The sequence below is a fragment of the Perognathus longimembris genome, chromosome 5, assembly GCF_023159225.1.
Source record: "Perognathus longimembris pacificus isolate PPM17 chromosome 5, ASM2315922v1, whole genome shotgun sequence".
Classification (NCBI taxonomy): Eukaryota; Metazoa; Chordata; class Mammalia; order Rodentia; family Heteromyidae; genus Perognathus; species Perognathus longimembris.
This window is the reverse complement of record NC_063165.1, coordinates 9,366,810-9,390,948: the sequence shown is the minus strand read 5'-3', so window position 1 is coordinate 9,390,948 and position 24,139 is coordinate 9,366,810. Positions and strand designations below refer to the sequence as shown.

Here is a 24,139-nt window from a genome sequence, read left to right as displayed (position 1 = left end):
AAATCAGTAGAATAAGAATATGAGTTCTATAAAAGTGAGATAAATTACTTTTAAAACAAACCAACATTTTTCTAATCCTTTGGGTCACACAGGAAAGAGAGAACACAGAAAGGAGGGACGCTAAAATATCTTATACAAAAGGGACAGGGAAAGAGAGATTATTTGGGGGGGGCATTTCAACTAGCAACTGATGAAGAAAAATAAGTAAAGTAAAAGCAGGAAGATAGATGTTGCAGAACTTTGACTAAGCTCTGTTTCCCAACTTTAGTTTCCCTTTGATCTAAGGAGAAATTAGAGTGGATTTTCTCCTCAAGAACTTTGCAGACCGTTCCTACTTCATGTGGATGGATAATGGTGCTGATGTTCATAGTCTCTTGGGGTTCTACTAATCACTTGCATAATTGAAATGAAATTGATTTTCCCTGGCAGACTATGTTTTATTCATTAACTCAAGAGACACACATCACTTCTTCCTCCCTGATAGCATGAAGGTGGCTATTTTCATGGTAAATCATCCAGTCATCAAGACATAGAATAGCATGACCTCCTGCCGCCTTTCATTCTATGCTATCTCACCCTCATCTCTGCCAAGGTGGCCAGATGCCCATCTTTAATGTCCACAGCAGCATCTCTCAACTTGTGAAGTTATAATCACGTTTTCTGTCACTGACCGGTGAAAATACTGCAGTCAGTAGTGAAGATGTGAGTATACATTCCCATTTTCAGTAAACAGTACTGTAAGTCCCCCTGAGAGCCAGCAACTAAGGATCAGAAACCATCAGCCTTGTAGGTGGGGACGTTTTATTCCCCAAAGTTCAGAAAGAACTGCAAGAGAACAACCGATTAAGAGCTGTGGAGGCTGCATATCTATTATTGCAGTTAAAATTTCAACAGGGCCATTGTTGCAAGTCATTTTGGAATTGTTTGCCTTTTGAGAAAATTCTATTAAGAAAGCATTGTGAGGAGATTTCAAAATTTGAAATGGTGTTTTAAAAACGTTTTACTGATTTCTAATCTACAATGAAATAAAACAGCAATAAAAAACTAATTAAATTTAGAGCATTTAAAGACAAATGAGTACCAATGCTAGACAGCTCTTGGAATTAAATGTAGAATGGGGTCCACTTTATTCTACCAATGAAATAATTAGGAAAGCGATATGTCTTAGGCTTGTTTGTGATGCTATGACAGAATACTACAGACTGAATAATTTCTAAAGAACAGAAGTTAATTTTCTAAGTTCTAGAGACTGGGAATGTCAAGATTAAGTCAGCAGCATCCAGTGAATTTTCACTTGCTGCATTGTAACATGGCAGAAAGACAGACAGAGCCATGGGGTGATAAATTCATCTCTTTTTGAAGAACCTACTTCCCAAGAGAATAATAAGACTATTCCTACTATAATAGCACTAGGCCATTCACAAAGGCAACAGCACCATGGCCCAGATACAGCTCAGTGGATCTCACCTCAATCTGTTATCAATAATTTCTGTTTCATGATATTAAAAACTCAGAACATCCTGAGTATTCATAAAATATGAATATGCTTTTGTCCTGATTTGTGATCACACATTATGCTGCTATGGATACACACCACCATAGGTGGTGCAGACAAATATGTTTCAATTAAAAAGTCGTAAATTTTAGAAGAGTGAATTTAAGATAGCAAACCTCTAATGGTTGGAACTGTGTAAGATCCTGCCATATAGACACTGACAAGCTATTTCCTCTCTCAAATCACCACCCACCATGGAACTTGGGAGATGGTGAAAACTCAAGATCAGGACGTGACCAGACCTCCTGAAATTAGCAGCAGAAGAAAGGCACTCTATCATAGGCATTATTCTTGTTGTCATGAGTATTATTGCTATTACTTCACTATTAGAGTTTGAACTAAGGGCCTTTAACTTTCGATGCAGATACTATACCACATGATCCACAACCCCAGACCAATTTTGCTTCAGGTATTTTTCATTATAGAGTCTTGGCAGTTTCACCTAAGATGAACCTCAAGTTTCTATTCTCATACCTATGGCGTTCCACATGGTTGGAATCAAAGAACTGTAACACCCACCCTAGTTTATCAGTTAAGATGAGGTCTTGCCAACCATGTCTCCCAAGCTGGCCTTGATCCCTTCTCTTCCTGACCCCACCTCTGGAGACTCTGGAGTAGTAGGTATGTATGGGTCACTGCCCATGTGCCCCAGCCAACCCATGGTTCTTCTCTGTCTCCATGTGTGGGCTTCCTATAGTCTGAGCAGAAAAAACTTACAATCTATTTACTAGATGTAACCAATGTTCACTCAGTTGCCAAAGAATGACTAGATACAAAAGGTTGAACACTTATATTTCATTTAAGACATCTGAACATCTGATTTACTTTTATATCCTGTCATTATGAGTCTGTGGAGTGTGACTCCTTGTCAGTGATTGTTTCTATGACAGTCAGACCATTCATCTGACCTCAAACTCCAAAGCTCTTTTCATTCTGCTTCCCATTTTCAGCTGTCATTGTGTGTCAGAATCACTCTTCTTCTCCTTGGGATTTATGGAGACAGGCATCGTTACTAGTCATCAGAAGGCCAGTGGGATATGGTCACTGCCTCCACCTCCATCTCCGTCTGCTGCATCTTCAGGAGGGATATGAATGCCACTAACCTAATCTTCCACATTCCTCAACTAAAGCACCTGCAATAGTAATTATATCTACACACATGCATGGAGAAATCACCTATAGCACCATCACAACGTAAATGCAATATTACCCACAGAAGGGAGATCCTCTTTTATATTTTTTTCACTTCTTGCTTTATGTAATTGTGTAGACAAGTCTTATGAGAAGTGTTAACAGTGGTCAATGGTGTGACATGATTTCACATGACCATAAGGATCTTCTGCAGGCCATCCAGTAGATGTTAACCTTTCTGTTTAAGGAAGTGATTCCCACCCATGGCAGAATACCAGGTTCTCATGTGGAGCAGCCTTAGAAGGAAACCCACCTTTTTCTTTCTGTTTTGTTTTGTTTTTTTTTAACGTATTGTTTTCACACTTGGTTTGTTTGTATCAATGTCCTAAAATGACCCATGCTTAATTCTGTTATATATTCTGCAGTAAAAGCGCCGCATATAAAACTAGCAAATAAATCTAACTCAAGTTCTGCTGACTTATGAAGCATTTTAAGTAAAAGGCTCAAACTTCAAATCACCCGATAGTCCAAGTGGTTCACAAGATAAGAATGGCCAAATAACTGATTCCATCGTTGATGTCTTATATGCAATTTCACCAACACAAACACAATGAACTTTTCAAGTGGACATGGAAAAATACATTATCAGTGTTCATAGGCCTATTTATTTTATTCCCATGAATTTTCTTAAAACCCAAAGCTCCTTAATTTGTTTGTCATTCTCTCCCTAGAGTTAGACATTGATGAGCATAAGAAAATAACAGTTGGATAAGTTGGATAAGTACTAGTGCTTGACCTTTAGCTTTGGTTGAGAATTACAATACATGCCCATATAAGCAGAGCAGTTGTGCTCGGTCCCAGCCAAATGTGAGCCTGAGAAGACATTCAGAATGCTTTAAATGATTGGAAGTCCATCCTTTATGTCGATTCTTTTTTACAAAGAAGATATTGGCAGCTAATTTGCAGTTGGACACAATGTCCATGTGCCCTGTACGAACAACCAAGTGTGGGCTGAATTCGATAAAAGACATGGTTTTACATTCTCACACTAACCACAGGAGGACTGGGAATGTAATGGGAAGGAAAGGGCACCATTTTCTGCCTGGGAAACCAGCCAGAATGTTGTTTAATGGAACACACACTTGCTGACTTTAATATTTTGTTTAACACTGGGCTTGTCTCCAGTGAACAAAGATGTCACCCTTTGGGTTTCTTCAACAAATGGACTTTTGAGAAAGGATTGCCTTGGCTAAGTCAGCTAAATCATGGACCTAGAATCACAGGAAGAAATCTAGAAGATGAGAAGTTTGCAGGATAGACTTGTAAAAAGAAACTGATTGATAGGTGTACAACAACTTCATCGTTGCTTTTGTTAATCCAAATACTCTGAGCTAATGGTAGGTCAGGAAATTTCAGATGGTACGCAGGGTAGGGAAGATTTCACCATGAGTCAGATTGGCAAGCAAGGGAGTGTCAGCTCATGCTCCAGGAGAGCAAAGGGGCAGACATGAAAGCGGTGTGGGTCCTGAGCCAGGGCTAGGGTTGGGGTTTATATAAGATGTAAAGGAAATTTCCTGTGGACACTTTGTTTTATAGTTTTAGTAGCCTGTTGTTCCAGGAAGTTCTTAGGGGAGGTTGGTTTCTGAACAGCTTTTGTTAAAAAAAAAATGAAACAAACTAAAAATAAAAACAAAAAACAGAGTTCCTGCCAGACAACATGCACTTCTTTATGAAATAGAGGAGGTTAGCAATTTTAGTTGTGGATTTAATATGCTGGGGATGTTTATTTAAAAGAAATACCAATTAAACATGTTGTTTTACTTAAGAAACATTAAAAAAGGGAGCATCTCCATATACTTTTATTATATTTTTACTGAATACAGTTGTAATTAAGCAGTCTAACCTTAACATTATTTGGGGGGGGCGGTCCCTGATATCACAACTTATAGTAAAACCATACATTTGTCTTGAATGGTCAGGAAACAGATAGTTTTATTCCTAGTATGCCTTTTGATTTGGTATCAAAGAGAGACAAAGTCAAGCAATGAAAAGGACCACAGAATTTTATAGTGAGGTAATTACTAAAAGTAAATGTAGCCCTCGAATAAGGCATTGTCAAGACAAGTGTCCTGATGGAGATCTTAGGCCTTCCTAAAGGTCCCTGATGGAGTGGAGAGACTGTCTTGAGCGCATGCTCAAACATGTTAGCAGGCTAGGTATCGTAGAAACAGAATTAAGTGAGGGAAGTAAGCTTAAGGGACCTGACATTTGGGTGATAGCCAGAGGAAGCAAGAGGGTTGAGGGGCTGGCTGTATCATTACTCAACACTTAGATCCCTAGCATCAACCTGATGAACTTTAAAGAGATTTGATCTAGAAACACTGGCACCAAGACAATGTTCTCTTACCTGTAAGGAGATATTGTCAAGGTAAATAACAATCAGAAATATTCTCCAAAGAATGATAATATTTATTGGGGGGATAATTGGAAAGGAAACTCTGTACATAGTCCAAGAAGTTGACTCTGGGAAACATTTACATAAACCAGTTGGATTAAAAAGACATTGACACAAGCTACCACTACATGGTATGGGAGAAAGGACATGGTAAGGAGAAAGGACAGGGGGTGTCAGCTCACTGGTGGAGATGGAGTTACTGGGAAAGTGTTCTGTGCAAAACGTCTTGATTTGTTGCACTGTGTCAGTCTTAAAGAATGCATTTCTTTTATGGTCAGAGATGCTGAGCACTTCTTCATATGCCTCTTGGCCATTCTCATTTCAAAGACATTTCTGTCTTTAGCCCATTTATTAAGGGGCCAATTCTTTGAGGATTTGTTTTGGGGGAACTTATTTTTCTTTTAGCTCTATGTATATTTTAGATATGAGGCCCTTGTCTGCTGTATGGCTAGTGAAGATCTTCTCCCAATCTGTGGGCTTTCAATTTATCTTGCAAGCTATGTCCTTTCCCATGCAGAAGCTCTGCAGTCTGATGCAATCTCATTTGTCCAACCTTTCTTTGATTTGTTGTGTTTAGAAATCCATCCTCCATGTAGACATGGGACACATGAAAACCATAGTATATATGTAAGAGAAGGAATGTCTCCTAGGGTTTTAGAAACTCTTTGAAACTGTATTTATGTCATATAGGCAGACATGAGCCCTTTCTCCATTCCACTTTTGCTGGAGTCTGACAAAAATTACTTTTTGTTAGTAACAGCCACTTTCATACCCCACAAATCCAGAGCCAACAGCTATTTACAGATGATTCTTGAACAAATGGCCCTTGTGGCTCACAGGTTGGGTGGAGAGCTAAGTGGTAAGTAGGAGACATGTGACTTAGGTGTACATAAGCTCAAGGTTGAAGACCTGAAGGAGAAGAAATGAAAAGAGGTCACAACATATGTGACAAAATGAACAAATGGTGAAACTGAAAGAAATTCCCATGACACCAAAAACAATTTGTCAATTTTTAATATAGGAATTCTAGGAGAAAATAAATGCTATGTTGACAAAATAATTGCCACATACACAAGTGATCAGAAACGCCGAAATAAAAGAGAAAATTGGTAGATGATGATAATGACAACTTATCATTTGGTAATATTTGTGAGCTTTTCAAACTTTGTAAGATTTGCTTTATTATTTTTGTAATTTTAAATAAAATGAGGCATTTCATTCAGTATGATGTGAGCATTAGTATGTTTACAAAATAAAATACAATTTATATGCTGCGCTACATTTACTATCAGATATGATGTTTCCTAAAATTATTATACTCTTCATCATTGACAACATCTGGATCTATCTCTTGTCAGAAAGCTGGAATTATGTACCTCCAGGTGATGCTAAAACAAGAACAATGCCCACACAAGCTGGAATTACAACAGATTTTTCTTCAGTCAAAATTTTGAAATGGACTTTAAAGATACGTGAGGGATATAGAAGATTCCAGTACACTGATAAGAAAGCCATGTAATGAGCCTGTTTTAAATAATCCGAATGATTGAAATAGAACAGTAGTGCTCATTCAGACATTACTGGGAGGAGAAAAATCCCAACAACCCTTTGCCTCTGGTGCTCTTCCCATGGGTCCCCCCTCATGTCAACTCCCCCCCCTACATATTTTTTCAGACTTACACCCGTTTCTATCATTTCTTGATTCCTTTGACTTGTTTTCATTTGGTTCCTTCTCACTGGACACAAAAGGTAAAGTTATAAAGCCACATGATAGAACATTGTATTTGAAAGGGTGAATTGATGGTTTGGGAGATAGCCTAACATGATTTCTAACCAACACTAGATTTCTGCCACTCAGCCACAGACTTAAAGGAAGAGAATGGCTTTGCTATTCCCACGCTAAGAAGAAACACTTCCCCTGCCAAACCAAGAACAAATAGGCAAGTCACAGCCAGAGAAAATGAGGGGGCTTTCCTGGCGGTGATGGAATAGGTATTAATTAAATATAGTCATAGCATTTGCAAGATACATGCATTTCATTGACTCAGCCATAAAAACAAAACGAGTTCAACCAATAAACAGAAGATGAAAGCACCGGCTAACTGCAATTACAAAGAGGACGACTGAATTGCACAGACACAAATGAGGAAGTCCAAATATGGAAAGGTGTCACTCTTAAGGTGCCACACCCACTCCTGAGAGTATATATGCATGGCCCGGTCAAGGTACCATATTCAAACCCAGCAGCTTCTCAGTTATTCTCAACTCGACTCACAGATCCTATCAGCATGTCTTACAGCTGCTTCCCTGGAAACTTCACCTCCACCAACTGTGGGGACCATCTGCAGTACTCAGGTGCCTCCTATGGATCTTCCCAACAGGGCAACCTGTTCCACAGCACCAGCGTCTGCTCCCCCCGGCCCTCTCTCCAGGGCTTCTCTCTCCAGGGAGGCTGTCAAGAGACCTTCCACCAGCCCACCAGATGCCAGACATCCTATGTAGCATCCAGGCCTTGTCACACATCCTGCCACCGCCCAAGCATCTCCACCTGCTATGGCTCCGGCCAGTCGACGTTTGCTGGCTCTCTGGGCTTTGGGTCCAGCAGCTGCCACTCTCAGGGCTACGGATCCGGAAGTTCTCAGGCCCTGAGCTGTGGCTCCAGTGGCTTCAGACCCCAGAGCTTCGCTTCCCAGGGCTATGGCTCTGGATTCTGCCGCCCAGCCTACTTGCCTTCTAGGCCCTGCCAGTCCTCCTGTTACAGACCGTCCTGCGGATCTGGGTCTGGCTGCTATTGAGCATCTCACGAGATATCTACCCTTTGTAGCTGTGCCAGCAGTGCCTCTAATTCTAACCTTCTCGTCATCATGAAGCCCGGGAAGAAGCACCATCTTGTTTCCTCTGTACCAATCTCTTACCTTCTTCCTGATTTCAAATACTGAGTGGCAGACTATCTGAAGACCTCTGTACTTGGTGTACGAATTCAAAATAAAGTCTGAACTGTGCATTGGAAATGGAACGTGTGTTGTCATTATTTCTTCCCAACTCTAGAAAAAAACTTATTTTTTAAATTTGTTATTATATATATAAGCAAAAGGAGGTGACATTTAGCAGAGTTCTTCAGTACAACACATCTTGATTAGTGTCACCACCTTCAACATTCCCAGCTCTCTTTGGCTCACCCTATTTTTCTTGAATGTATGGCATATACAATGAATTTTGGACTGTATCCCCCCTTCATCCCTTCATTAGTCTGCTTCTTTCCCTTTGTCTCCCTTCCCTTGCATATACCCCTTTCCTCATGCTGATTTTGTTGGGTTTTGAGCTAGTGTTTCTAAAAAGTTACACTGTTTGAGTTCTCCATAGAGTCTACTATATTTCCGTGAATTCACTTCTAACTTCTTGCATACTTCTTGTTTACTTATGGATTTTTAGTACAATCTATTTACTCCAAATGAGAGAAAACATTCAACCTTTGTTTCTCTAAGTGTGGCTTCACTTAATATAATTTTTCAGGTCTTTCCCTTTCCTTACAAATGGTACCAATCACGCTTTCTAATAGATGAGTAAAACTCCATTGTTTTGTACCACATTTTCTTTTTTTTAAATTTTCATTCTGTATTTTATTACTGAAATACATTGCCTTACCCACCCCACAATAAAAATCTTACCTTTATCCCCTTTTTCTCCTTACCCCTACCCTCCTACCTCTGCACAAGTGTCCCAGGATTCTCTGCCTGCTGGCAGTACTGGAGTGTGTCCATTTGGATAGCAATGTGGAAATTACCCCAAGCTGTGTGCAGAGCATGGAGAGGATACTATTGCCCCAGGAGGAACTTATTTGAGGGCCTTGGCCACTTGCTCATAGGCCAACTCGATCTCTTCCTCATCTGGACAGGTGGAGGCAAATTCTTTCTGAGCATAGGCATTGCTCAAGTACAGGTGCACTCCTAGGAAAGCTTCACTTCTTACATACCACCTGCACGATGTGGAGCTTTGGCAACAGGTTGCAGTCAGCCAGGGTGAGCTCATTGCCATCCAGAAATTTTCTTTGAGAGATACCCTCATCTTCCGCACTGGTTTCATCCACTTCTTCTGGGAGAGGGGATGTCAGGTAATTCTCTAAGATCTTCAGGGCTTTCAGGAGTCCCTTCTCCAGATTACCACTGAGCGCTGGGTTTGAATTCTTGATGTAGGCAGAAAATTTGGCAAATATGTCCAGCCCAGCTGTGTTGGACTCAGGGTTCAGAGCTGTCAGCTTCGGGTACCTGGGAGGGCACAGCACAGCTTCTAGAAACTCCTCAATCTTGTTGGTGTTGGTGTGTATGTTAGTGCCATACAGCAGGAAGGGAGCTGTCCCCCGGGACAAAGCTTCTGCACAGTCTCTGTCCACCTTTTAGTTTCAACAGTGGAGACATTGAAGGTGACTCCTTTGAGCCATAGTACCATGAACAGTCTCTGGGAGAAGGGGCAGTTCCCAATCTTGGCCCCATCGCTGCCAGCCTTCACGAACAACTCGACTTGGAGCTGTTCTTTGGCCATTGTTGCGTCAGAAACCAGAAAGAGGCGATGGTCGCTGGGGGAACTGGGAGGTGCCGGGCCAGGGAAGGCGGGTCTCACGGGCCTGGGATTCTCTCCACACCCAGGGCTGTCCCCTCAGCGCCACAAGAGTGTGATCAGACCTGTTCCCTCCAGACAAGGCCTCCCCACTGGCCCAGGGAACCACACACCCAGCTCCTCCTTTCCTGTCCCCTCCTGGGCTGGCTTTTTATACCACATTTTCTTGATCCATTCATCCACTGAGGGGCTGATTCCATATGGTGACTATGGGTGAATAGTGCCACAATGAACATAGTTGTGCTAATGACTTTACTGTAACCTTGCTTGTGTTAGGAACTCATATTTTATTCTAATAAATCCAGTTTTTTTGTTTACTGACTAGGTGAGTACTAAAAGGAGTATCATTAAAGGGTTGACAGACATGTGAACAGAAGTACTGATGTCCGGTGAGATTGGTAAATTATCCAAGGGCCCTCGGGTATTTTTCTTCTCACATTATAGGTAGTACAATATATTATGTGAATATGTGTGCCTGTATTAATTAAATCTAAAGTGCTATAGTTAAATTGGTTCTTTATGAAACCTGGATCTGCAAATCTGTATCAACAAGTCTGTTGAGGCAGCTCAAATAGAAGTATAGAGAATAAGAGAAGTATGTGTATTAATATGGTCACAATTTTATATGAAGGAAAATGTAAATGGTAATAAATGAATTTTAAGAAATTTTTCTTCAATTTCACTAATGTTTACTAGTAAAATAAACCAAATATTCTGATCTTAATATTCATTATGATTCACTTATTGTTCTTTATGTGTTGAGGAAATCCATGAAACCATGAAAAGATCAACATTAGAGTGTTTATATACTACTTTGGCTTATTTGTTAATTTACTTTTATGGACAAACAATCATATGGCTAGTTATGAGCACAATGTCAGGATTTGATGTATGTAGACACTAAAGAAAGATTCAATGAACCTAATGATCAAGTGCATTACATCACTGTACTGGTCTTCCTTTCAGAGAGATACTCAGCACCACTAGTTGTTAGGGAATTGTGAATGCAGGCTATGATGAGATAGCATCACCCAGGCAACAAATGCTCTGATCACCATGAACACAGAGAAATCCTAATGACCCTGAGGAGAAAACAGAACCCTTACATACTGCTGGAAATGGAAACTAGTACAGAAAGCTTGGAAAATAATATGCAGGTTCCAAAATGTGTGTGTGGGTGCACGTGTGTGCACGTGTGTAAATTCTCTTCTAGGCTGAGAGTCGACTTCACACCTTTGAGCTGGTGAGGAAGTGAATAAGTGTGAAGATCCCCTTCTGTGGTTCTTGCTCTATATGCGTATGCAGATCTTCCTTCTTAAACTTTATTCATGAAAAGTACCAGTTTGTGTTGATGAGTTTCCTGAGAAGGAAGTTTTCCTCTGGTGGTAACCATTTTGCTTAGAGATCTACATTGTTATCTTCTCTTTCTCTTATATATTTGATGTTACTATATTTCATATGATATCTGTTTCCTCTTTATTGATGCGCTGTGCTGTCCAGTCTAAGCTCTACTTGCAGCCACACACCTGGGCTATGGTTTCCAATTCATAGACATAGAAATGTAGTGGGTATCTCTAATCGGCCACTTTACTGATTCTCCTCTCATTTTAGTAACGGAAGTGAAATTTCTTGATAACAGTAGCATTGCAACTTTTGGTGAGATAGTTAAAAATACCTTATTACAAGGGTTTTCACTAAAAATCCCACATAGTACTCATTATGTCTCATCACTACCCACTAGTTTTCAGGAGTAATAGCTTTTCCACTCACGATGATATCTTAGTATGCTATTGTCATAATACAGAACCACAGACAGGGTAAGTTATAATGAGAAGTATTTCCACTCATGAATCTAGTCCAGAATCAACTGGAGCCTTCTGATGAGAGTATACTGCATGGCACAGATTTCAGTCTGTGCTACTCATCGCAGGGAGAAGATGGAAAGCATACCTGTACATGCTTTCTTTTTCTTTGTTATCTTTAAGTAGTTGTAAAAAGGAGTTTTCAATTCATCATGTCAGTTTATACGTGTAATACATTGGGATCCATATCACCCTTTTCATTTTCCTCCCTTATTTCTCCCCACTCCATCCATCCCTTTAAGGCTACACATACTTCTCTGCTCTCTGTTTTCTACCTTTTTATAAAGTCACAAAGCAGTCACAGGTAATCTAAAATTCCCAGTAATAGCAAAACTGAGAGCATCTTAAATTCAAATGACTGTTCTTACAACATCGTGCTTTCCAGAAGTTTTAATTCTATGCGTACTTTAAAACCAAATATCATTCCAGATCTTATTTTGTAAAGTCACTACTCAATGTACTTGGCATTTACCATGTACATTAGTTCTTATAATTCCATGTCTCTAAGAATTATGTATTTTTGTTCTTGAGAAAGTCCGTTAGTGTTCACTTTAGAGAGATCAATAGATTCAGATCAGGCTTATCCTATACTGCAAACATAATCTTTAGAAGGAAGAGTAGGAAAAAAATAAGAATGATGGTAAAGGAGAATATATAGAAAAAAATAATACATTGGGATGATTCATGAAAGTGAGTTACAATTTATATGTATTCATTTCAATTATTTTGAAACTCAACACATATATTCATTCAACAAATACCAGTAAACTAACATGGAAGACAATGAGAGTCTCATACTCTGCTCACTTTAGTAGGATCACACACAATCACCCACTGCTTGAGCTCCAGTTGGACTCCATTAGTAACATTGAACCCATCCATGCTTCGTCCTTCTTGTTTTCATGCTATCCTCATTTCTATCCTAAACTTCTTTCATTCAGTTTATAATACTGTTGAGCATTTTCCATCAGACATATACACATTGTGTTCACATTTAGTACTGGGATTTGGGGGTGGAGATTGAGAAGTGGTGGATCTGTCTAGAACTTAAAATTTTGTCTGTAGATGAAAAAGATTAATTTTTAATGTAAATAAAATTGCTGAAGGGTAAGGTATTTGATTGAAAACTTTTGTCTTTGTATTGCTTTTGCCTAGTATATGTTTTATATAAATAAAAACCTCAAGTGTTGTATATAAGCAGTCCTTTAAGTTTTGCCATCCCTTGTAATTCTCTTTACACGAGAGGAAAGCACAAAGTTGGTAGAAATGAATGAAATTCAGAGATGAATGATTACAGTCAGATAAACTGCTAGGTTTCTACAACAATTAACAGAATAAAGTCAAACATGTGACAATATTATATTTCAGGAAATACTAAATATAACATTTGAATTTATTTTATCAATTCATCCAAGGTTGGTTGGTAAAAGTAATTACATCCAACTGACTAATTTTATTACTAATTAAAACCAACTGACTGATTTTCCATGTACCAATTTCTTTAGAATATGGGAGATTACACAAATGAGTCCTGTATCAAAAATTTGGTTCAAGATACGTGGGCTTCTATCTCTACTTCTGTTCAATGTCTCAAGCTACATATATCTACGTACTTAATTCAACAGAAATGCAAGTAATCCATTTTTATATTTGTTTATATTTGGAGATCCTAGAGTTTGAACTCAGATCCTGTGCATGCCAGGGAAAGCCAGGTTCTACTTGAACCGATCTCTTGAGGACTATTTGTTTCTTCAAATCAATCTTAGCATGTCTCCCTGAGCCAGCCTTGAAACATAATTCTCCTATCTTCTCAAGAAGCTAGGATTACAGCATTAACTTTGACAATCAACATGTTTTATGAGAAAAGATTTCACTATCATTGTTTCTTGCATAGTGCTAACCTTGAACTATGAACTAGGGCTTGCTTATTATGCTGGCACTCTACCACTTGAGCCATATCTCCAATCCTAGTTTCTTGATGTTGAAAATTTAATCTACCAAAAAAATCCCTTAAATAATGAGAAAAATTATAGGAAATTTAATTGGGCTTTACCTGGAAGAAACTAAAATGACAATGACAGGTGTTTCTTTGTGAATGAACACTTATTTCGATTGTAACTTCCATAGTATAAAAGTTTTATAATCCAAATTATCCTAACTTAAAAAATCATAATCTATGAGTCATGATCATCCAATTGATCTAGAAAATATACAAAAAGTAATAATTACATAAGGAAATACTTTTGAACTTAGCTGGAGTCATATCTAATGATTAAATTATCTACATATTGCAGATGAGTAAGTAGTTCTCTAGCCTCTGAAAATAGTCAGAAAAAGAAATTCCTCTTCCTGACTAATTAAAGGTAGACTCAATAAAAATTCTGCAGTGATATAATGAAACATTTGCACACAATTCATAATTAGTGTTGTAGACAAGTGTAAATGCTGCAATGGATACTGAAGTTAAATATAATAATATCACCATTTAAGAAGCAAACATCCAAGTACCAAGTTTGTATCATTACACAAGAAGCTATCTCAATCCATATAAAAGGTGTTTTATAAACAGCTGGCGACAACCCCCAAGACTCTTACAATACCATGTGATTTCCAGAATTATGATCTGGCTGTCCCCATATTCTAATAATTTAGCATCCCTTACTGGATTCTCATTGTCAAGGAGAAACCCCACTCTCGTCACTTCTCAGATACTGCCCTTTCCCGGCCTTCCACCTTCTCCTTCCTTCTTGATTTTAGGTCTCAAATTCCTTCTACAAAGGCACTATTGTTTCTAGGAACTGGCAATCATCTTGCTCAGAGCCAACAAGTAATGCTAACTTCTAGAGATTAATGGCTTCAGTTTCCTAAGAAACCTATTGAGTCATTTCTATGCAACATATCTCATCAACTTCTATTTATGCATTCTTGTCACATTAGTGATTAGAGATAACAGCTTTGTTGCCCCAACCTTAGCTCTCATATTTCACATTAGTCACACATCAGTAGCACAGTGTCAAACATCTCAGCACCAGTCAGTTCTCAATATAATATCCATCTTATGGATGCATGATAATCAAATGCCTTAATACAATTTTTTCCAAGAGAATGCATTTATTATGCTTCTCAAAAATGACATTTGAAACAAGTATTTTTAACTGTGGGTAACTTTTTCTCTATGTTTACTGGTTTGGGGTTAATAGTAACAAAAACCTCTGTCAGTACAACAATCATTATGTCTGTGATTGAGCAGTTCTTCAACACACAAGAAGATTTTGACATGGAGATCTCGTGTTTCTAGGAAGTCAAAAAAACTTCTAAAAGGAAACTAAATACAAGAAATAAGTAAAAATGGCACAGTCAGGGTGAGAAAGTGAAGTGGAGCTATCCAAATGCAAAGTTTCTTATACTAATTGAGCAGATAGGGTAGAACCTGATTCAATGCATCTAATGTTCAGAATCTTTATAAATATGCACCTATATGACTACTATAATATCTCTTTCCTAATTTCTATATAAATTTTTCTTTAATGTATAAACTGACTAAAGTTATTTTCTGCATGTAAGTTGTATTTTTCTTTTCTGCCTTGGTCATTAGGCTTTACTGTCTCATGTTTCTCAGTTCCTATACTATGATGCACAAGACTATTCAGATTATAGAGTTATTTATTTTTTTAAATGTTACTTTAGTTATAATGCTCCTATTACCTAATGGAAGTTGCTTTCAGTCTTGTGCAATTGGATCTCAGTGAAATTTAAAGAATGAGGTATAGCAGTCTTGAGTTAGGAGAATTTCAACTTCTGAATGGCTTTATGAAGACCATCCTTTGAGCTGTGAGCTTATGAGGAATAGCAAGCAGGACTGCTGCTGCAGATGTCTTTTGAGTTTCTTAGCTAAATATTATTAATTACCTTTCATCTGCCTCCATAGGCTGATACAATGTGAAGCTAGAAATGATGTTTAACATTAAAACCAAAAGGAACTTTAAAATTTAGATGTACATGTCTATTCAGTGCTGTGCACACAGAGAAAATCACACATCGAACATGAACACACCTGAATGCACTTATACACACATACATAATTAACCACATAGCACATGCCTAAAACATTGTAGTCAATGTTGGATTTTTTATTAAGAGTAATATGTCAACAATAAGCAAGTGATCTATTTAGAAAAGATATGATTATTGGCCTAGGAAATCCTAGAGTACCTACACAAGGAAGCAATAAATAATAATCCACCCAAGTAAATGGAAAAGCATACCATAGATTGAAAAGTGTTGATTATTCCTAAATGCAAGAGTAGACACCTTGTGAACACAAATGTCAAAAATGTTGACAATTGAAAATCTTTCTAAAATTTGTTTAATGGGAAGGAACATGAAAGCCATGTGGTCTTGAAAATGGAGAAATGTATTTGGATATGTCAAGATGGTAAGAATGGAAGTTATAGGATGGGTACACACATGTTTTTGAGACCTAGTTATTTATTTTGACAAAGGTGTCAATTAGTTTCAGTAGGAAAAATACATTTATAATTTATTTGAATTACTAGATAACTGTAAAGCAGAAGTAATAAACTGAAATATGTTATGATGTATCTTCCACCTTAATGTATGTATGTAAGAGTTGCAACTACCAAATTTGCCAGGAGAAAAAAGTAAAAATATCTCTTTACCCGGATGGCAGACTAAGGTTTTTTTTTTTTATAAAAACATGAAAATACACTATAAAAATAACTTCCAGCTTTACTTTTTATAAAATATGACAGCTTTGGCTCAAGAAAAGTCAGTATTAAAGATGTGAGAAAGTAAACACAAATAAGAAATTATTAAGAGTACATGCATCTGACAAAGGACTTACTTAGAGTATATAAAGCATTTCCTTATTTATAACAATAGCAACTATTTAAGTAGCTGTAGAGTAATAAACATATATTATGCAAGAGAATGTGTGAGAATGAGAAAAGCGCTGAAAATCACTATTTGCCAAATGTGACACTTACCATCTACCACATGGATCAAAACAGCAATGTCAAATGTTCATGGAAATGTGGAGTTCCTGCAGTCCTAGGGCATTGCTAGTGAAGAGTCCAAATGTAAAACAAATTTTTGGGCTGTGAATCAGTGGTTCACAGCTATAACCTTAGCTACTCAGGAGGAAGGGATCAGAAGGTCAGGGTTCAAGATCCATTTGGGCAAATCTCCTCTGAAGATACAAAGCAGCATGCCCAAGGCGTGGCACGGAACTGCCATTCTACCTGTGGTGTGAGGTGAGCAGTTTTAATCCAGTCCAGCCTGGGGAATATGAAAGAGTCCATCTCAAAAATAACCAGAGGAAAAAGAGCTGGAGGCTTGGCTTAAGCAGTAGAGAGCCTTTCATGACAGCAAAAAGCTCTAAGTTCAAACCCAAATAACAAATAGCAACAGAACCAAACATTACAACTCTAAATCCAGTATTAGACCAAACTTTTTGACAATTTCCCAAGACTTTCAACACACCCTAATTCAGCACAAAAACTTTACTCTTAATATTCCCCCCACTCCATCAAAACCTAAAAGCCTAAATCCACCAGACTAGAACAATTGATATTCGCTCTGGCTTTATCGATAAATTTAAAAATTTTGAGACACATTAATGGCTAACAGTAGGTGGAAGAACAAACACAATTTTATGTATTGGCAAAAGGGAACGGGAGGAAGCAAGAAAATGAATCAATCACATGCAACAATAGAAAGAATAGAATAGAATAGAATAGAATAGAAACAATAGAAATAATATTCAGAACACAAACAAATCAGCCAACCTCACACCATTGCATTAAACCACTAATTGTCTTCTTATATCTTTTAAAGGAAGTCTGCAACCACAAATTACAACTCTTAAGTCCTGCAGAAAATAGCACTAGAATACTTTTGTGTCCTAATTTTGAGTCTTTTTTTTTTCATTTTCACTCAGTGACTAACCAAAATGACTTTCAATTTCATAATGCACATCTCAAGACTTTTGTGCTAGGAATAGTCTTCTAAGCTCCTATTACCTTTCTTCTACTTCTTCACTCCTATCTCAAATACTACTCCTGTGGGAACTTTTCTGCTTCCAAGAATAAGTGAGATTCATTGGTTTTATGTTATTTTAATATCATAAACCTTTTAATCTACTGTTATTTTAATATCACAAACCTTTTAATCTACTGGTCATCATTGCAAATAACAACCAGTTAATATTGGCTTTCTCAACTAGACTCTGTTCCATTAGAGTAGATTAATGAAATACAATCTCACATTTGAAGACACATTTTGTAATATATTTCTACACTTTATATTCTGGTTTGTGGTCAAGGTTCATAAGTATGTTTTGGAAAAGATAAATGCAAGTTGCCTGAGTAACCCTCCTCAAAATTTCTGGACTAGAAGTATTTTGGAATTTTTCAGACTTTGGAATACTTACATATGTATAATTTAAATATATTGGGAAAATAACATAATCTACATGAAAGTTATTTTGTTTCATATAAATCCCATACTCACATTCTAAAGATCATTTTCTTTCTTCTTCTTTTTTTTTTAATTTGGCAAAGGTTAACGTTTGTATTTTATTTGATACACGCACATGTATGTAATATATATGTATGTATATATTAAAGACAGACAGAAAGATAGATAGCTTGAAGGAGTCAGAACCACCAACACTGTGTATAAAGTGCGGTTATCAATATAGTGGAAATTTCAAGAGATCATTACATTGAGAATATTACCAGAAAGTTTTCTTTGAATCACTTGATTGGAGAATCCAGTGAGCCAGTCCTTTGCTCAGTCTGTATGTGTAGATTCAAGGGTTGCTAAGAATTCATATTTAAGTCTTGGCAGTAGGTTATTTCCATTTCGCATCTCAGAAGCAGCTTCAGTTCTTCTCTTTTCTTTCTTCTTCTTTATTGTCAAAGTGTAGTACAGAGGGGTTACAGTTTCATATGTAAGACGAGTACATTTCTTATCCAACTTCTTACCTCCTCCCTCATTTTCCCCCATTTCCTCCTTCCCACATTCTTCCCCCCACCATGAGTTATACAGTTGGTTTATACCAATTAGCTTTGTAAGTATTGCTTTTGTAGTAGTTTGTCTTTTTATTCTTTGTCTCTCGATTTTGGTATTCCCTTTCCCTTCCCTAGTTCCAATGCACATATATATATATATATATATATATATATATATATATATATATAGTATCTGGGGTACTAAAATCAGTTACAAATTCACCTGTGTCTCAACTGACTCATTGAATTGGTTCCTGTGTGGAATTTTCCACATGTGGTGGTGTGTTAGCACTCAGAAAGATTCAGATCTGGGCTATTCCGAATCCTAACCTGCACTAAATAATATTTTTTAATGTCTTTGGAGAAAGATCTACCAGCAACAACCAAAAACTGAAGTTGAAACAAGGAAATGGGAAGGAAAAGACTTCTTTTTGTATTTAGTAATGAGATAAGTCTTAAGTACAAATATTTGAAATCTAATGACTGCAAATGATTCATTGAAGAAATTCCTGCAAAACTTATTGGAAACCCCACCTGAAAAGCAGTTGGCAAATGGGTAATGGGGGTGGGGTCATAGAATTATAATTGTATGGGAAGCAGATGTTGAGGAATAAATCTTTAGATTCAAAATACACAGCTGCATACACCTGCTAAAGCATGCAAAAGAAACCTGGATGACTGGAAGAGGCTGGACATAAACCAGGTATATGCTACTGCTCTTTTGTTCACTCTAAAAACCAGGATTGACTTCAAAGTTTGTAGATCCCAAAGTACTAAACTTACTTAACAGTCAGGATAGAGAGCAGCTAAAATCTACATGTTAGGAAATTTACATACTTAAATCTGTACAACTATTAGCGAAAGTGCATTGCTGAAGCCACTTAGCTTGATTATTATGGTGGTTATTGGAAACTAAGATAGTGTGAATGTTCCCTGAATTACAATGGAATGACATCCTATAAACACACTGTATTTTTAAAAGTATCAGCTGTAAAACAACAAAAAAGACAAGTAACATATCTAATCTATTCTATATCATCATGTACCAGCTTGAGAAAGGACCAAAATTTTAAATTCATTATCCATTTATGCAAACCTCAAAATGAAACCTCTTAGTATGTATTAGTAACATATGCTGGTAAGAAATTTAGCATTCAAAGAAGAATTTCTACTACATGTGCATCATCATTGTCCTCACATGAATAATTTCCACATTGAACCAGATAATATTCTCCTGTATCTAAAATCTGGAGACAGTAACAAACAAGACTCCACCTGCCCATGAAACTAGCTGCTTCTTATGAAACTACTGAGGCTACTTAAGTTTTGGGGTGTGAAACATGACCACTGAGTTTGGACCCAGGGTATCAGCACAGGAATAACTTGAACCATTAAGAATTTAAAGGTCAATGAAATTATACCAAGAATGAATTTACTATTTTCAAATGTAGCTTTGTATTGAAATCACTAAATATTTCCACCTATTTTCTTTGATTGTTCTTTTACCTATAGAAGTTCCTGAGAAGTTCTTAAATATGATGAATAAGAACAGAGGGAGAGAGAAGAGATCCGGAACAGATGAGGGAAGAAAAGACATAAAAGGAATATTTCCATTGAGTAGAAGTAATAAAAGTGTTAATCTAATTCTAAACAGAGCACTATAATAACTTGCTGTGTAGTATTTTAAATTTCTATTTGACTCTTATGCTTCAATTTCTGCTACTGCAGAAGTAATTCCATGAGATTCAATGAGCTCTACAGGTTCTTTTATAGTTTATACTTCTTACCTAATATTCAAAGAGAAGCCAACATGATGAGATGACTATGATGTTCTTATAAGATTAGCTTTTATCCAATGTCTAATAGTTTATGTCCAATTTGAGAGAAAGCTTGAAGATCTTATAAAGGATAGGAAGTTTATAAACTGGGCACCAGTGGCTCATGCCTACAACCCAAGCCACTTAGGAAGCTGAGTTCTGAGGATTTTAGTTTGAAGCCAGCTCAGGCAGAAAAGTCTGTAAGATTCTTATATCCAGTTAATCATCAAATGGAGCTGTGACTTAAGTGGTAGAGCACTATCCATGAGCAAAAAGATCCTCAGGGAAAGTGCCCAACACCTGAATTCAAGCCCCAGGATCAGCAAACACACACGCACACACACACACACACACACACGCACGCACGCGTATTTGAATATTATTCGTTCAATATGAATATTATATTGCAATTTTAGTCTTTTCCTACCAAATACTGTTGTTTTTAATCCCATTATACTTTTTTCTAATACTTGACTGTAAGATAGATAAGTGGTTTAATAAATTCAGTCTATCCATTCTTATTTCAAGAAAAAGTGCAAAGGTTACTATTCATGGTAAGTAAAGGTTTTGATTATTTCAGTTAGATTTGTTTCATTAGTGGTCTTTGAACCCAGGCACAACTTTGTAATTTTTAGCCTCTTTTTTATAGTCTAAAATTATCACCTTCTTCTTATATAAATAATCTGAATAAGCTAACACTATAAACTGTAGAATACATATGAAACAAATTATTTTAAAATGTGACGCTTCTATGGTGAGTACCTAAACCACATAGGGATTCATTTTCTAAAAATTTATACAAATCCATTAGTTATCTATGTCACTTATGCTTAGACCTCACTTTACATATGCACTATATACCATTGTCTCATATTACTAAAAGTACTGACATGTTCTATACTTGAGATGCATGACATTCATTAACTGAGCAGGGCTATTAAGTTTTATTAGAAGAAAAATTATACCTATAATCTATGAGAATTTAGGAAACTCCTGCTCAGAAAAGCAAAAATACTCAAAGACCAACCAAAGTTTGTACACATACTCAACATTCAGAGTATTCTAAAGGTCATAATTAGAATCAATAATAATAACAATCCTACTTGATAGTCAATAGATTATTAGGAAAAAGTAAAAATAAAAGCAAAAACACATTTGAGCTTCAGAATAAGTTTATTAAAGAAAAGCATTTTTTCTTTTCAATTTGGAGGAGAAAAGTCAAAAATATCATTTGTTTCAGAAAGAAAATTGGGATTGTCACTTAATTTTGTAGTTTGGCAGTATCAAGTGTGAGAAACAGAGGGGAAGAGGGTTGATAAGAATATTAGAATACTTCTCAATTCATAGGTGATCTTGCAATTGATCTTGATTTCTCTGAATGTGTTAGGCCAAACAACAGATCAGTCAGTAGAAACCAGATTGATAGAAAGGTTGGAAACAAGAAGAATGGAAACCCCTAGAAGGAAAAGAAGTAGGATAACAGAATCGAGACCCATAACTCAGGGAAGGGAAGCCATACAGGCCATAACCCATGGACCCGAAGCCACTGAAACCACAGCCCTGTGGGTAGCAGCTTCGAGAAGTATAGAATGGAGAATAGGAACGTCTCCATCCATTTCCCAGGGAGCAGCAGCTTCTAGACCCAGACCCTAGGGGATGGCAGGCACTGGAGCCAAAGCCCAGAAATCCAGGGTAAGTGGTGCGGCAGGGACTGCAGAACGTAGACACCCTGGGGCTGTAGCAGGTCCTCTGGCAGGGACTGGACACCACACAGGAGCTCTGGCAGGGACTGGACACCACACAGGAGCTCTGGCAGGGACTGGATTCCACACAGGAGCTTTCGCAGGGACCCGACTCCACACAGGAACTCTGGCAGGGACTGGATTCCACACAGGAACTCTGGCAGCCCGTGGGCTCCCCACACACCTCCTGACAGCCACTGTGGAGAGAAGAGGCCAGCTGGCAGGAGCTAGGAGCACAGTGGTCAGTGCGGTAGACCAGGTTGCTGGGGAAGCAAGAGCCACAGGAGGAGCTGGAAGGTGGCAGGCAGCCCCGAAGGGAGCGGGAGGAGAAGTTTCCAGAGCAGCTGCTGTAGGACATGTTGAGAGGCGAGGTGAGTTCTGCTGTCAGTTCAGCTGAGAGGAGGGTGCGTTTGAGTGTCCTGTTGTGGACAGTGGCCTTTATATCCTGCCAGCAGTAGGTGTGGTGCCCATCAGGGTCATCGTCGACATGCTTGCGCCTCCTTATTTACAGTGCATAACTCAGTAATCTGTCTGTAATTTTATTTGAATACTTTTCCACATTTATTTATGGGTGTTATAACTGGGTGGTTACAGACAAAGCCAATAAATGACGCCTAATTCTGAAATGCTGTGACTGTTTTATACTAATGGTATTATCCAAGAATCCTCTTCCTCTTCCTCTTGACAAACTTATTTTATTTTATGTCAGGGGAAAATGCTTGGCTCTAAACGATGCAGATTGAGGCTAAGTTATCTTCCTTTTGTCAATGAATTGGAGGACCCATTGTATCTTTCATGAGGAACCTATTGAAGATTAGCTTTTCTTGTCACCAACCTTTCTTGTTTTCCAAAATGATCATACATGGCTTGCAAGCCATTATTCCTTTCGCCTTGTTACCGATATGGAGAGGTAAATATGAGCTGAGGCAAACTGAAAAATATTGCTGTCCAGGCAACTTGCTTGATACAGGTTTGATAGTAAAGGACAGAACTGAGATAGTCACTAAAGATTACCAATTTGGGCTCTGGTAAAGAGGCTTTCACAGGATATATGACAAAGAATCCATTGGATTTCAGTTTTAGTGTGGGGCCAATGGAACTATTGGATACACCATATATGAGGCCTACTGGAGAAATCACCTCTCATGCCTTAAGCCACAGGAAGCCTCATTGACTTACAAGCCTACCAGCTGTGGTCTCCACCCCCACTCTGCACTTTAGCAGAAAACTTGCTTTTATGGATTGCTCCCAGAAATCACTGGACCCCAGGAAAACACATTGATTCCTTGACTCCTTTAAAGGCCAAGTTGGACTTGAACTTCCCCATTGGCCTTAAGGTATTTTCAGTCCATAGAGTTGTTGCACACTGTCCTCTCTTTTCTTTGTCAGACTTATGGAGATGATGCTAGAAAATAAATTATTCATTTGAAGTGGAGAGGCTGGTGGGAGGAAGGTGAGTGAATAAAAAAGGAACAGAGACAAATGCAATGATGTACTTATGTGATTAAAGTAAGTGGGAGGTGGAGTCTGAGGGGAGGAAAATGAACAAATATGATAGGGAGAATAATGGAAGTGATTACCCTGATCAAGTGGACACTGGACACAGAGATGAGCACGTTCAATTCTAACTCCTTTGTACAACCTTTTCAAGTTCAAAGAGAATTTTTTTTTTTTGCTAGTCATGGAGCTTGGACCCAGGGCCTGAGCACTGTCCCTGGCTTCTTTTTGCTCAAGGTTAGCACTCTACCACTTGAGCCACAGCGCCATTTCTGGCTTTTTCTGTTTATGTGGTGTGGAGGAATCAAACCCAGGGCTTCATGTATGCAAGGCAAGCACTCTATCACTAGGCCATATTCCCAGTCCTTTTTTATTAATGAAAATATTTTTATTGTACTGTGAAAATGGTCTTGGTATAGGTGAAAACATATA

The 24,139-nt window shown here is 37.9% G+C and overlaps 2 protein-coding genes and 1 pseudogene across 2 annotated transcripts; 1 reads left to right on the top strand and 2 right to left on the bottom strand.

The window, feature by feature from the left end:
• The first annotated feature begins 7,417 nt into the window (after positions 1-7,417).
• LOC125351023 (keratin-associated protein 13-1-like) lies at positions 7,418-7,936 on the top strand. Its single transcript, XM_048345785.1, has one exon. It carries the CDS (start codon positions 7,430-7,432, stop codon positions 7,934-7,936), a length of 507 nt encoding a protein of 168 aa, XP_048201742.1. The 5' UTR covers positions 7,418-7,429.
• An 856-nt stretch (positions 7,937-8,792) lies between these two features.
• LOC125351221 lies at positions 8,793-9,695 on the bottom strand (annotated as a pseudogene).
• A 12,177-nt stretch (positions 9,696-21,872) lies between these two features.
• LOC125351220 (keratin-associated protein 13-1-like) lies at positions 21,873-22,583 on the bottom strand. Its single transcript, XM_048345930.1, has 2 exons — positions 22,324-22,583; positions 21,873-22,203 (listed from the first exon to the last, which is right to left on the bottom strand). Exons 1-2 carry the CDS (start codon positions 22,566-22,568, stop codon positions 21,873-21,875), a joined length of 576 nt encoding a protein of 191 aa, XP_048201887.1. The 5' UTR covers positions 22,569-22,583.
• Positions 22,584-24,139: the final 1,556 nt, after the last annotated feature.